This window comes from Dipteris shenzhenensis, chromosome 4 (genome assembly GCF_047967505.1).
Source record: "Dipteris shenzhenensis isolate YYH24624 ecotype China chromosome 4, Dip_SZ_1.0, whole genome shotgun sequence".
NCBI lineage: Eukaryota > Viridiplantae > Streptophyta > Polypodiopsida > Gleicheniales > Dipteridaceae > Dipteris > Dipteris shenzhenensis.
This window is the reverse complement of record NC_141599.1, coordinates 4,346,589-4,361,303: the sequence shown is the minus strand read 5'-3', so window position 1 is coordinate 4,361,303 and position 14,715 is coordinate 4,346,589. Positions and strand designations below refer to the sequence as shown.

The following is a 14,715-nucleotide window of genomic DNA, read 5'->3' as shown; positions in this document are numbered from 1 at the left end:
TTAATTACACGTGTACATGACAATTATAACTATGCCACGTGCCAGCATATCTAGGTCCCAAGTGCTCAAAATAGCACTACAAATGAGCTATATCCATCTACTGTCAAGGTTACAAGCCCTCCTTGCTTGGAAAACGATTTTGTCCTCAAAATGACAGCATGAGAGTAAAATGAAGGCAGAAATAGCAATCAAAGTGCATCCAAACCTCCTAAAATAGACATCCAAAAAGGTCACCAAGGACGCATGCCTTAACAAACATCATTCAATAGAACACCTGAATAATTGGCAGCAAAGTAAGCAGCATTTAATAGGCAACAATTATGGGTACTGATTGACAAAAGGAGATGGCTCCCAAGATGTTCACCTTTGGCAGTCCAAACCATTTGCTTTTCGATCTGTTATAATCATATCCCTCAAAATATGATTGTGAATCCGGTGTCAGAGGTGCTGTGTGAAAGCATGAGAGGGGTGTCAACTGGGCACAAATGGATGGCTCAAGAGCTGCCATCCATGCAGGCAGCATGTATGGCTTCTTTATGGACAGCATATAGAGGAGCATGAATGTAAAGTGTGTGGTCTGCATGTGCAGCTATGTGGGCTGGATCTGAAGAAAGGTGGGATGCTAAATTTGGCCAGCACAATTGGCATAAACAGGCCCATATATGGGGCTGATGTAAAGCACTACAAAGGGGTAATCAAAATGGCTTCACTTAATGAGCAAAATTTTCCCCTTGTTTGGCACTGCTACGAGCACCACTATGATCTAGTTATGTCCACAGAACTGTACCTATAATGCTTACAGCAATTGTTGCCACCTATCTTTAAGTAGAAGTAAAGCAACTGGAGATTCACAGCTCCTTCATCAGCACATTTATCACTCATAGCTTTCGCTTGATCCATTCTCTTTCCATCTCCGCCAAAGCAGTTTAGGCCATGTCAGCTTTGTGTGTGCCATGAAAAGACCAGGGATAAGGGAAGTATGGCTAGGCGTGTCAGGAACACATCCCATATGTGAATCATAGTTTTCCAAGACCTTCGTCCTTCTCCCTATCTGGCATACTGTCCATCCCTACTTATCATCCCTGTGAAGTTTCGAAAGGGCTATGGAAGCTTTAATGTCCTTGAGACCAGCTGTGGCCACACTTATAGCTTATAATAGACTAAATGGTCCTATGTTTCTCCCACATTGTCAATGTGTCCCTCGGCAATTGCATGCAAATTATGGTAATCTGAAAACTCAGCATGGCACCAACCTACTATACAAGGTTCAGGGCAGCATTCTTCAAAGCCTCTCTCAGACTTGAAACATCATCCCACCTTCCGTCTGTAGCATAGATATTGGACAGGACGATATAAGGTGCAGCATTCTTTGGATCCAGTTCAAACCATTGATTTGCAGCCCATAGTCCCCGTTTCACATCACCATGAAGTCTGCAGGCAGAGAGCAAACATGACCATGCCACAGCATCTCTTTCCAGTGGCGTATTAAAGATCAAATCTTCTGCCTCATCCAAGTGACCTGCCCGTCCAAGGAGATCAATCATGCATGCATAATGCTCTGCAGTGTGTGTTATGCCATGGTCTCTGTTGATGGACACAAAGAAACATCTCCCGTCATCAACCTGTCCAGTATGACTGCATGCAGTGAGGACAGCGATGAAGGTGATTTCGTCTGGCTTGAGACCTGCAAGCAGCATCTGTTGAAAGAGATCCAAGGCCTCCTCGCCATGCCCATTGTGGGCAAGTGATGCAATCATGGCATTCCAAGAGATTACGTCTTGATGAGACATTCTTGCAAACACGTTCTTTGCATTCATTTGACTTCCACACTTGCCATACATATTGATGAAAGCATTTCCTACAGCTACGTTCTTTTCATATCTGCTGTCAACAATGCCAGTATGGATTTCCTTCCCCTTTTTCAAGGATGCAAGATTAGCACATGCATCAAGAACACAAACATATGTGATCTCATTTGGCTGAACACATTCCAGCTGCATCTGACAGAAGAGGTCCAGAGCCTCCTGACTACAATCGTTCTGGGCACATGCAGCAATAAGGGAACTCCAAGAGACCACATCACGATGCAACATCCTGCCAAAAGTGCTCCTCGCATCTTCGAGGCTGCTACACTTGCCATACATGTTAACAAGTGCATTCCCTACGGTAACATCTTGCTCATATCCCCACTCAGCAATAAAAACGTGCACCATCCTACCCTCTTTTACAGATATCAGGTTGGCGCATGCATCGATAATGCAAACAAATGTGACCCTGTTTGGCTCAATATCTTCAAACTGCATCTCAGCAAAAAGATCCAGAGCTTCATTGGCATGTCCATTCTGGGCACATGCAGAAATCATGGCTGTCCACGACACCACATCTCGATGAAGTATCTTGTGAAACACGTAGCTTGCGTCATGAACAGCACCGTACTTCCCATACATATTGATGAGGGCAGTTCCTACAACATCATCTTGCTCGTATCCTCTGTGACTGATGGCAACGTGGACCTCATGCCCTTGACGTAGGCACGATAGGCTGGCGCACGCGTCAAGAACACTTACAAAGGTAATCCTTTCAGGTTCAATACGGTGATGCTGCATATGATTAAAAACAGCCAAAGCCTCATTGGAGTGTCCATTACGTGCACAAGCAGAAATCATGGCACTCCAAGAAACAACATCATGTTTAGGCATACTGCTAAAAATTATCCTTGCACTTTCTAAATTTCCCTTCTCTCCGTAGGCTTTCAGAAGTGTATTCCATGAACACGTATCAGGACTGGGGATTCGGTCAAAGATGGCTTGTGCATCTTCTACATTTCCACCTTCAGCATAAGCTTTGAGCAATGTATTCCATGAATACAGATCAGGCTCAGGTAGTTGCTCAAACACAGCTCGTGCATCCTCCACGTTCCCATTTTGGACATATGCTAGAATCAGAATGTTCCACGAGTATATATTGCGGTTAGGCAATATGTTGAAGACTGCTTGGGCATCTTTGGCTTTCAGGCAATTTCCATAAAGTTGGATGAGACAATTTCCCAGAAAAGTGTTGCAATCGTAACCATACCTGGTAAGGTAAGCATGTACACGTCTACCGTCAGGCAGAGCCTTGGCTCTTCCGCAGCGTCTCAAGAGAGATGCGAAGGTGCAGGGCTTTTGATCCGGCATCCAATTACCTTCTTCGTATGTTGAAGACTGATGATGGTTTCCGTTACCCTCGCCGTGTTTCATAATCTCTCAGCCCCCACGATGAACCAGCAGCGTAGGCTGAAAGAAGCGAATTGACGCTGGGCACTGGTTTCCATCACGGAAAGCTCCCGTGACAGATGGAAAGGCCCTCAGCGCGCCTTTTCTTGGGAAAGAGCCTCTCCACTCTCTCGCGTGTAGACCCAGTGAGTGTGCATGTACCAATCACCACACAATGATAGCACAAACTTGTGTGTGTGTGTGTGTGTGTGTGTGCCCCCATCCGTCGCACAAGCATGGGTCCGCCCGCACATCCGTCCACCCCACAAGGGCTAACCATCAATATGTAAGTTTGGAGAACAACTTACATGTCCATCTCAAATGTAGTAGGACACCTCATTGTCAAGTATTTGTTAGAATAAATTTGGCATCATGTAGGATGACAAGTAATGTCTGTGTTCCCGAGCTTGTTATTGCTTATACAAAAGATACTTTTGAGCTACCGAAAGCTTCTAAATGTATACCAAAGGAAGAAAATCGGATGCCATAAGTTATATACTATTTCTCGCATTTTGCTTTTCGATACAAAAATGATATAGTTCTATTTTGTCCAATAGTTTCCATTTCCCTTCGTGCATCCTCCATCTTTTGAGAAATATAGGCCATTTTGGCAGGGTCTGTGATTATGGACATCCTAGTGGTCCTATGGAATTTGTTTGAGTTCTTCACCGGAATTTCCTATCAAATTCAGTTATCAACCAAGTTAGGGGTGTGGTCCATCACCAAGGTAAACAAGATTATAAAAAGAGGGGGTTAGTTAATAATCAAGATTTGAGAGACCCAATGATTATGTGTGAGTGTAAGATGGGTGGTTAAAAAAGAGTAAATGAATTCATGTAGGGGAGTCATCCATACCCTTGTGAACAAGAAACCGTTAGACATTTCCCCTTGCCTCTAAGTGTAGTAATCAAAGTGAAGCACACATCTTGGGGGGTAGTCTGTGCCAATGTAAAAAAAGCACCAATCTTAGGGGGGTACTCCACTCCCTTAATTGAGAAATTGTTTTAGAAAAGGGGGGTATTCCACACCCATAAAACATGAATCATTAGTATCAAAAGTATATTTTAAAAAAATCTTTTGAGCATGGGGGGTATTCCACACCCATACGCTATAAATATTTTAGACAAGATACTTAGCAATTACGTTAAAAGACCATCATGTAAAGCTTTTCTTTTATTTGTTTTATTTTTAAAAAAAACCTAAAAGGGATCATTAGAGCATAATTGGGGACAATTCTAAGTAGGTGCACAATTGTGTGTGTGTTTGCAAATTATTAAATGAATAAAAGCCCATGTTTTAATAAAGGAAAAAGCAAATGAATGAAGAAAAAAATTGATGTGCCAAAGGAGAATTATAGCTTAGAAAGAAGAACATGATTAAATAATTTACTTTGAATAAAGAATTTAAAAAGTTTTTTAGCCAAAGCGAGAGGGAGGATTGGGTAGGAGATAAAAGGTTAGAATAATCAACTAAATTTACTTAGAGATTTAGAAAAAAGGAAAAAAAGAAATTAAGTAGACAATCAAAGTGTTAAAAAGAGTGTAATAACTAAATAAGTATATAAATAACTTACTTAAAAGAATATATAAAAAAGCATATACATATACATATTAATGGAGACATTAAAAGAAATATTTTAGCCAAAACAAAATTAAAAGAGTCTAAAGGAAAACGAAAGAGAAAAGGTATTATTAATAAAATATGGGGATGCAACCATAAATGAGTACCAACTACATGGAAGAAGAAACAGTCTAAGAAAAATCAAAGAATCCACAAAATATTTCATGTACTAGAAGAACAAATTGAAAACAAAGTGGAAATAAACGTAAATGAAACTTATATATATATATATATATATATATATATATATATATATATATATATATATATATATATATATATATATATACACACACCTAAATAAGGACAAGGTGCCTATAAATAAAGACTCAACTTAAAATATATAGATCCAATAAAGTAAATTAAAAACCATATATATGAAAGAGAGAGAGAGAGAGAGCGCGCTCTCCGACTGAGTTCCTAAAGTGACCAAACAAGAGATGCATTCCACAAAAGATAATAGAGCAACAGAATTACTCAGCAAATGCTGGCGCTCCGTAGATGAAAGTAAAACTGCTGTCAGACGTGGAATACACTCACAGATCGTTGGATAGTTTTCTTGAAGCACTCAGGCATATAGAGCTTACAGACGACAATAAATGCACGGTGCTGGGGAGGCTATTGTACATTCTGCTCGTCAACGACTAGACAGCCAGGTGGAGACCATTATGAACAATCTAAGCATCCATCCGTGTCCAAGGGTGAGCACAGCTACTGTATTACCATGCGCTGTACCAAGAGACAGACGCTGGTCATGAGATGATCATGAAGAGAAGAGCAAGAAGCCAGGCATCTTCACGTAGAGGTTGGCGAAGAATGCAAACTTGGTATGGAGACGTAGAGACGAGGCAGCTTGACAGGAGAAGTAAGGGAACAAGAGGGAGGCAAAGACAAAAGAACCGTGACAGTGGGTCGGCACCAATCGTGCTATCTAAGAAAGGCTGAGTATCAGTGAGCAGTCGGGTAGAGGAGCCAAGTAGTCCATCGAGGGAGAAGCAAACCACCCGTGGCGAATATAGTGTAAGAGCAACTGAGGAAAGCAATTCAAGGTGGTGTGTCAAAAAGTGGGTTGTATTATGGGGTCAAGGTTATGGGCAAAGATACGTTATACTATGGTGGGTTGTATTTGAAATAATTATGGGGTCAAGGTTATGTGCATGGGAGTAAAACAAGTGTGGTGTGTCAACAAAAAGTTAGGATAGCGGGTTTAGTTTTGTCGTGAGTAGTGGTGGTTTCATTATGCTTTTAGGTGGTCTATAGGTTAGGTTTACGTATAGGTGTCAAAATTCGTATAGATTGTTAGTTTACCAACATTAAAAAATAGAAAATTAATAAAAGCGTTCTAGGTTAGGTTTATGTACTATAGGTGTCAAAATTTGTATAGCTTGTTAGTTTACGAGAATTAGAAACTAGAAAATTAATAGTATGTGGGAGTAGTTTAGTTTAAACCAATAGGAAGGGCATGGGTAATAAGTGCGAGTAAAAAGGGGGTTCTAATGATCTAGTATAGCACGTGTAAAAGGGATTAGGGGGGAAGAAATTACGCCTACATTAGTTAAAGAAAAAATATTAAAAGAATTTTATCCATTGGTACCACTATAATGAATTTTTATCATATGGGGTGCAGTCAATGTTTGAGGAGTTTACTATTATTACATTGTTTCATTAAAAAAGAAAAGGAAAGAACCTTAAAAAGAAATCCAAAGTTATCAATACAGAGTTTGAACATACCAATGTGGTGATCCTTGACCATACAACTAATAAGCCTAATAAGAATGGTCATTTTAGAGGCTTATACGTTACACAAAATTCTAGAACAAGGGGGAATATTTATTAACTAGATTTTGAGATCATTTCTTAACGTAAGCATAACCATCACTTACAATATTCCTAGAAAAAAGGGGGGAATTTATTATTACCAAAGTTCATAAGTGAATCACCCACTTGGGAGAGGTCCTAGAACAAGGGGGTAATTGTATCTCTAGAGGATGATGTGCATGTGTGTGTATGTGGTTATGTGGTCAGTGGGATAAGTGTGTGTGTGTGTGTGTGTGTGTGTGTAGAATAAGTGATCTTAATATTGGTTTTGTGTGTGTGTGTGTGTGCATGCATGTGTGTGTGTGTGTGTGTGTGTGTGTGTGTGTGTGTGTGTGTGTGTGTGAGAGAGAGAGAGAGAGAGAGTGAGTTTATTAAAGTCTGCTAAAGACCGATGGGTCTATGAGACGAAAGAAAAACCTGATACAATGAGCAAAAGGGTGAGCTACTAAGCGAGCAACCTAACCCATGCTAGAAATCTATGCAGACATAGTCAATGATATCATAGTACATGTCCACCATAAACCTATGCAGCCATCCTGGCATCATCATCCTCATGTGGAGACATAGTCTGATCCAATGCAATACAATAGGCATATAGAACATCAAGATACACCCAACGGCGGACTAGGTAGTGTAGGCAAGAAGCCCATAATGGATTGATGTCTGTTATCTGGATGAGTAACTTGTCATGCCCTCCTGGCTGCTACCCGACGTCTGATGAGCACCACTGTAACCCCAGTCAGCTACACCCTAGGTCTGAAGAGAGAGATGTCAGTGAGTGTGATATGTGCGTCTGTCCTCTATTAGGTCACATCTCGGTCTTAGGGTCTCTACCTCTCCTACTAACTGTGGCTGAGATAGCAACCTACTTTGCCTAGAAGAACTTTGTGATCGTACTCTAGGATGGGCCAGGCAGAGTCCTCTGCTCGTGTCACCTCGATCTGATGAGATGGTCTCTATGTCAAATTGCCTCATGAATAAAAGCACCCGCATGTGCGTGCGTACCAACATCTTTGATCACCTTGAGCTGCTAGTGCCATAGAAGATGCTAGTGCCAACCAAGGTAGCCTGCATCGCCCTGTGGTACATGAGCCGTACGTGTGCATGCGATAGAGATAAGTGATAGTTTGGAATGTCGCATCTAACTGTAGAGGAGATGCCCCAAACTCAGCCTAGATGATCAAATGAGGGACAGATGGCTTGCTCCATTATCATCCGTGAGAGTAGAAGGACCAGTAATCTCTCCAATTGAGTCCACTGTGTCGAAGAGGTCTGGTCCCCAAGAAGTGCTACCATACATGCCCGTAGGTCAAACCAAGGAGTCGAAAAGGAGAACCTTGGTCCGTGGGTCGTGAAAGTGCGAGTGGAAGCACTGTCTCTCCAGTCGGGCCAAGGAAGTGTAACATATACTCAGGCGAGCCTACATCACCGGTCTCATCATGAAGATAGGTGTTGAAAATAGAACTTTCAAGTATGTGTATGATGAAAGGATCTCAACTGATGCCTTGTCAAAAGTAAACTGCTCTCTGTGTGCAGCTGCTCTACAAGTGTTGAAGATCAAAACCTTGGTTTTACCCAGGTTGACCCTGAAGTCATGAGACTTGCAAAAATCCAGTAGTGCATCTAGATGTCTATGGAGCTCCTCAGTAAGAACAAGGATAAGAGCACCACATCATTAGTGTACAAAAGGATCTGGAGCAACTAACTGGCGAGAGAACAACCAACACCTCCTAGTGTCCTCATAAAAGACAAGCTCGTCTATGTATAGGCCAAACAAGGTCAGTGAGAGTGGACAACCTTGTTTGACCCCAATGGTGCTTAGGATCTCATCTGGCCATCCGCGAACCCTGCCGAAAACCCTCTCGTAAAGTGCCATAATAGCTCAAACTATCTCCGCTCCATACCCTAGCTCCTGTAACCTCTTGATGAGGCATGATTGAGGTACTGTATCAAAGGCTTTGCAGAAATCCACAAAGCAACAATATACCCTCTGTCTTTGTTGTTGGGATATCTCAAGGTCTATGCCTCAGGCACACCTTGGTTTCTATGTGTGTGTGCTAGAGGCACAGTTAGGTGTCCATAAGCACAGTTAGGTGGTGATAGAAGCCACATAGGATGATTGAGAGGATCTAGGAGCAGATTGAGGAGATGATTGTGGAGCTCAGAGGTCATCAGTGATGTCAGTGATCATGTAAGAGGTGCCTACTTAAGGACCTCACCTTTCTTCATTCCATAAGTAAGAATTCTGAGTTTGTGTTCACTCCATGCTTTCTTTTCAGTTTACCAACATGGTATCAGAGCCCTTTGATCCCCCTTGAGCCCATTTGTGCCACATCATCTTCTTCTTCTTCATCTTTACCATTTCTTCCCCTTCTTCCCAAGTCTTCCTAAAGCTTGTTCTCCTCTGTTTCTCCTCCATTCTCCAAGCCCTTCCTACTGGAGATACCTCTCAAAGGGGCGAACCTTCACCTGTAAGGAATTGAAGTATCATCATTTCTATTGGTCGCCATTTCGTGCAGATCATCGAATCTCTATTCTACGTTTTACTCTGTGCCTGCTCCACCTTTCTCTAATTCCTTTCAGGGGAAGCTTCTCCATCCTTGGGCTATCTTGTGTTGAAATCTGAGTAGCAATGGCTACATATTCAAGGAGAAAACAAAGAAAAACCAGTCGACTTTGAAGAAGCTAGCTATGGCGACGTGACGCAAATTTGTGCCTCTCCTCCTCAGTGGATCTTCTTTGGTATATGAGCTTTCTTTTCCTTCAGAAAGTCCCTTTTTCTTTGCTTTGGAGAGTGAGATACAAGCCCTCCAAGTTCAGGCCTCTGTTTTGGACAGTTTTGTCAAGGTTGTGAGTTTGATGCTACATTAGATGCTACTTTAGCATTTCTAATGTTTTAAAGTGTTAAATAGCATCAGTACAACTGTGGCTCCAGCTTTGCTTTGAGTTGTTACACCTGGATTTGCTTGGAAAACTTTCATTTAGCCACCTCTGTGAAGCATGTAAGTGAAAGCATCATTGATTGAAATTTGGTCACAAGTCTTTGCTACATTAAATGGTTATACTTTGAAGCTTTTCCGTTGTTTTTCTAGCCTTGTAAGAGAGAAGACACTGCCCAATTCCTGGGTTAGACCCTCTCATGGCTACCATATTAAATATAGATAAGTTCAATGGTAAGGGCTTCCACACATGGCAGATGAAGGTTAAATTTGCATTGATGAGGGAAAACCTCTAGGGGCTTGTCCAACCGGCTTCAACTTCTTCTTCAACAGCCTCCAATGCTGGAGAATCCTCAGCTCCGACACACCCGACAAGAGATCCTGCTAGAGAGGAAAAAGCATATGGCATCATTGCTCTTGCTTTAGGAGATGACTATATTCATCACATCTCTGACTTAGAGTCTCCTTCAGAAGCTTGGCAGAAGCTTGACATTATTTTTGGTGCTAGCTCTCACATCTCAAAATTATCACTTAAGATTGCTTTCTTTAAATTGAAGATGGTTAGTGGCACTCCTTTGGCTACCCATGTCAATTACATGCGGAGTCTCATGACTCAACTTGCTTCTATCAACTCTCCTATCACTACAGATGATGCTATGGCAGTATTGCTCAAGAGTATGCCTGAAGATTATGATCATGTTGTTACCACTTTTGAAGGTCTTATCTCTGCTCTTCAAGAAGAAGAAAGGCACATGGAACTCCGGAGAGGCAATGACACAGCCTATGCCATAAAAATCCAGAAGGGCAAGTTTTCACCTTGCAATCATTGTGGGAAGACTAACCACCTCTAAAAGACTACTTCAAGATCAATCCATGCAAACACTGTGGCAAAAACAATCATCATGAAAAGTTTTGTAGAGCCAAAAAGGAAGCAACTTCAAAGTCAGAAAATGCCAATCTACTTTCAGTTGATGTGCCTCCACAAGATGAGGCATCCTTTGAAGATTATGCTTTTTGAATCATCTCCATATATATGTTGAATCAAGGTACTCAGCCTGGATAGTCCTCCAAAATGAATAAAATAAACTATTGTGTTTTGTAAACACCTCTAGTCACCATATGATGTAGGCCATGTGTATGTGTTTTTGCTCCATGGTACCTCCTGTAGACATTGTGTGCATGTACATGCAGGGGAGATAACCATTGGAAGGTCTTTTGTATCCCTTTTTTTTTCCTTACACCCATGGGAACCCTTGCTAGCTTGAGATCCTAGCCATTGATAGATCCATGACCACCATGAGATGGCATGTGACACCTTGTGCTAGTTGTATCCTTGACATAGCCTGAGGCATTTCCTTGAGGGGGGGTTTTGTTGGGATATCTCAAGGTGTATGCCTCAGGCACACCTTGGTTTCTATGTGTGTGTGCTAGAGGCACAGTTAGGTGGTGATAGAAGCCACATAGGATGATTGAGAGAATCTAGGAGCAGATTGAGGAGATGATTGTGGAGCTCAAAGGTCATCAGTGATGTTAGTGATCATGTAAGAGGTGCCTACTTAAGGACCTCACCTTTCTTCATTCCATAAGCAAGAATTCTGAGTTTGTGTTCACTCCATGCTTTCTTTTCAGTTTACCAACATTTGTGTCTTGACCTCCTCTATGACAATCCTAAGGGTTAGGATTTAATCCATGGTCCCGCGGTCACGTTGAAAGCCTGCCTGTCCATATGCTCTGAGTCCTTGCATCTCTGCATAGCAATTGACCTCCATATCTTATATCTTGGACATGACATGCCCGATCATAATGGTCCTGTAGTTACTTGGATCCATGGGATCCCCTACCTTGTGGATAGGTGTGATAGTGTTGAGGGTCCAAGTGTGTGGGAAGCCGAGATCAATTGCTTCATTAAATAGCTTTGCTAGGATAGGGGCTAGGATATCAATCCCGTATGCAACAAACTTGGTGCATAATCCCTCATGATCCTTCGCTCGACCATTATGAAGCTTCATGACCGCAGCTTTGATGCCCCTGTTAGTGAAAAGAGTGCAAGAGGTAGGTTGTGGTATGTGTGAGAGATCAACTATGGGTTGGTCTGGGATGTCATAAAGTGTGTGGGTGTAGTTGTGCCAGACTTGAGTGTATGTGAGTGGTGAGGGGGACCGCCGTTCAAGAAACTGTTGCCAAAAGTCTTTGGAATTATTACTGAAAAAGGATGTTCAGTAATTCCTCGTTTTGGCATAATGTGTCTAGTTCACTTGGTAGGCCATGTCGGGATTTGAATCGGAGTTGTCGGTGAAGAGCCTTACACTCATCATCGTACCACCTATTACATGGCACGGACCCTAAAGGCGATGGACAGTTAGAACGTGTGGTGTACGGGAAGGCATGGAGGACAGCTTCATGCAATGATCAGCTAATCAACGTGGCTCGATTTTCTAGGAGGGGTATGTTGTCAAAATAGGTGAGTAAAGTGTAGAGCCATGTAGAGTATATGGGTGAGAGGTTGTGGTCAAAGTGTATGTTATGATAGGTGGTGTAGGCGGGTGGTATGGTGGGTGGTAGAGCAAGGCGGGGGGTGGTGATATTGAAGAAAAGATATGTGTGATCAGCCCTAGGTGGTGGTGGTGAGATGGAGAAGTCTGTGATATGTGATGTGAAGGCAGGGGATCCCAAGATATAATCAACTATGCTAGACCCCCTCGGAAAGCAAGGGAAGCCGATGGAGGAGGCCAATCGCCGCTCAAGACCATTATAGATAATGAGATCGTGTGCCGTACCTAGATCCAGTAGTGTATGTCTGTAAGAAGTGATAGGGGCCCATCTATCAACAGACACTCGTGATATGTCAGCGTCAACCAAATCTATGTCAGGAAGTAAATAGCATCCTCTCGAAAATCTAGTAGTGGGACCTAGCGTGCTCCTATCCTTGTGTTGAAGACCCCACTAGGAGTACATCTTTGCGGCTCAACAAATCCATGATATCATGATAGAGGGGTGTATATGGTGATGTCTTAGGCTCCTCTCATACTACCCTAGAAAAATGTGAGGTCTCTGGTGGGAAGTAGCATGTCACTATGAAGAGATCACGGCTGGTGGTGCATCGTAGTTGGATCCAAAAAAACCTAGAATGTGGATCTCTCCTCTCCACTGAATCGCCTCAATAAGAGATGATCTATATAAGACTGTTAGTCCTCCTAATCTCCGTACTCTACTTGTATCCCTCGTCTCCCCCTTGTAGGCTGACTCCCAAGTCTATCCACTGACCCACTGACCATTAGTAAGGGGCGCTCTAGGCTCTGATGTGTCTCTGTGTAGAAGACTATGCCTTTTCCTGTGTATGACTCCGAGAAATTCCCAGGCTCATATCAGAGGGTACCATTATAGTTCCAAATGGTGCAAGCAAGGGTCTCAGTATCCTGAGTCTCATAGACCCCACCCCCTATGTGGAGGATCGGTCAGGTGGCCAGCGCGGGGTCTGGTAATGAGACGTCCATCCCACACTACTGCCCACTTCCCCTCTTTGCGAGCTGCATCACGTAGCTACAAAAGGGCACATCTCTCCTCTATTTGTAAAGGAGTTAGGTCCTCATCCATAGATATAGTCTGGTGATCCTGTAGAGCCAATCGATGATGCAAAGCTGCTAGGCGTGCCTGAGTGTCCCCGAAGCATATACCAAGAGGCTACTCTCTGTTGGAATCTCTCCCCACTTGCCATGCTCCCACAATAGCATGGTAAGGAACCCCTAGTGTGCTCTCCACAAAGGTTGTTGCATTGCCCATCGGTGCATTCTCTGTCCGTGGGATCGGCCCTCTGCTACAGTTCCAGAAGGGTAGCCAAAATAGTTGCCTTTGCAGGTTCCCGCTTCATAGCATCTACCCAGTTGGACATCTCTACTATGGTCGACTGCATGGTAGCTATCGGAGCCTCCACGGCTGCTACTACAGGTGTACCACCCGAGGCCACACTCAAGAAGAAAACTCCTTCCTGAGCTCCACGATGTTCTATTTGAGCTCCTGTATGAGACTGGCTTGCTCTTGAATAACAATCACCTGCTCTTGGGTGAAACGGGTCTGCACCTGCGCAAATCGGGTCAACTCCACCTCGCGCGCCCGAATGCTACGTACCTCTATGAGGAGCGACTCCCATAGATCTAGTGGGTCTACCAATGAGTAGCTCGGACCTCTCGAGATCTCGGATCGGTAGAGGGTGGGTGCAAAGGTAGAGAGGTGGGGCTCGATGGTGGGTTGTGAGTTGGTGAGATGAGCAGAGAGTAGGGGATTCCAGTAGAGTATTGGAAAGAAGGATGGCTCAGAGGGAGAGGAGAGAGGGAAGAGAAAGGGTACTGTAAACCGGGTGACGGCACAATCGTCGGTGTAGTAGTCAATATGGCTGTCCAAGGAGAGGCTCCTACTGTAGCTGTCGGGGTGTCAATGATGAGGATCCCAAGGTGGAGGTGGCTGGTGATGATGATGAGGATGGTGGCCCCACCGAGGTAGATACTGTACTAGTCTTCGTTATTGCTTTGTTATCCACACCAAGTCCACTCGTGTTGACATGTATGTTCACGTCCTCTAGAGCAAGTTATTTTGGAAGCCTGTCATCTTTCTTGTTTCTTCCCTTGTCCTTTTCTTTGTCATTCTCTGGCTCGCCTTTTCCCATCTTTTGAATCTTGATGCTAATTCAAAACTATTTCTTTGTTTTTGTATTGGCAGGTACGTGGGGCATCGCAATCTTTGCAACCCCTCATGTGGGCCCATCAGCCCATGCAGGCTTCATCACTGAAAGCGAAGAGGCTAGGAATGGGGAGTGGAGACTCTAAGAGCGAGGAGTGGAGAGGCAGGGTTGAGGGGGAGATTGAAAGAGGCTAGTGGCTGCAAGAGGCTGAAGGACGGGATGATGTAGTGTGTAAGTGGGAGGTAGCCAGTGGACAGGCAGCCAGGTGGAGGACTAGAGGGTAGGAGGTAGCCAAGCGGGCAACCAGCCAGGTGGAGGACTAGAGGGTAGGAGGCAGCCAAGGTGGAGAGGGCAGCGGGAGTGGACGAGGGGCGATGGGAGGCCAGTAGGGGCAGAGCGGGAGGCCAAG

The 14,715-nt window shown here is 43.6% G+C and overlaps 1 protein-coding gene across 1 annotated transcript; it reads right to left on the bottom strand.

The window, feature by feature from the left end:
- Positions 1 to 292: 292 nt before the first annotated feature.
- LOC147902354 (pentatricopeptide repeat-containing protein At2g13600-like) lies at positions 293 to 3,392 on the bottom strand. Its single transcript, XM_087373125.1, has 2 exons — positions 3,076 to 3,392; positions 293 to 2,935 (listed from the first exon to the last, which is right to left on the bottom strand). Exons 1-2 carry the CDS (start codon positions 3,089 to 3,091, stop codon positions 1,257 to 1,259), a joined length of 1,695 nt encoding a protein of 564 aa, XP_087229251.1. The 5' UTR covers positions 3,092 to 3,392; the 3' UTR covers positions 293 to 1,256.
- Between the last annotated feature and the right edge of the window lie 11,323 nt (positions 3,393 to 14,715).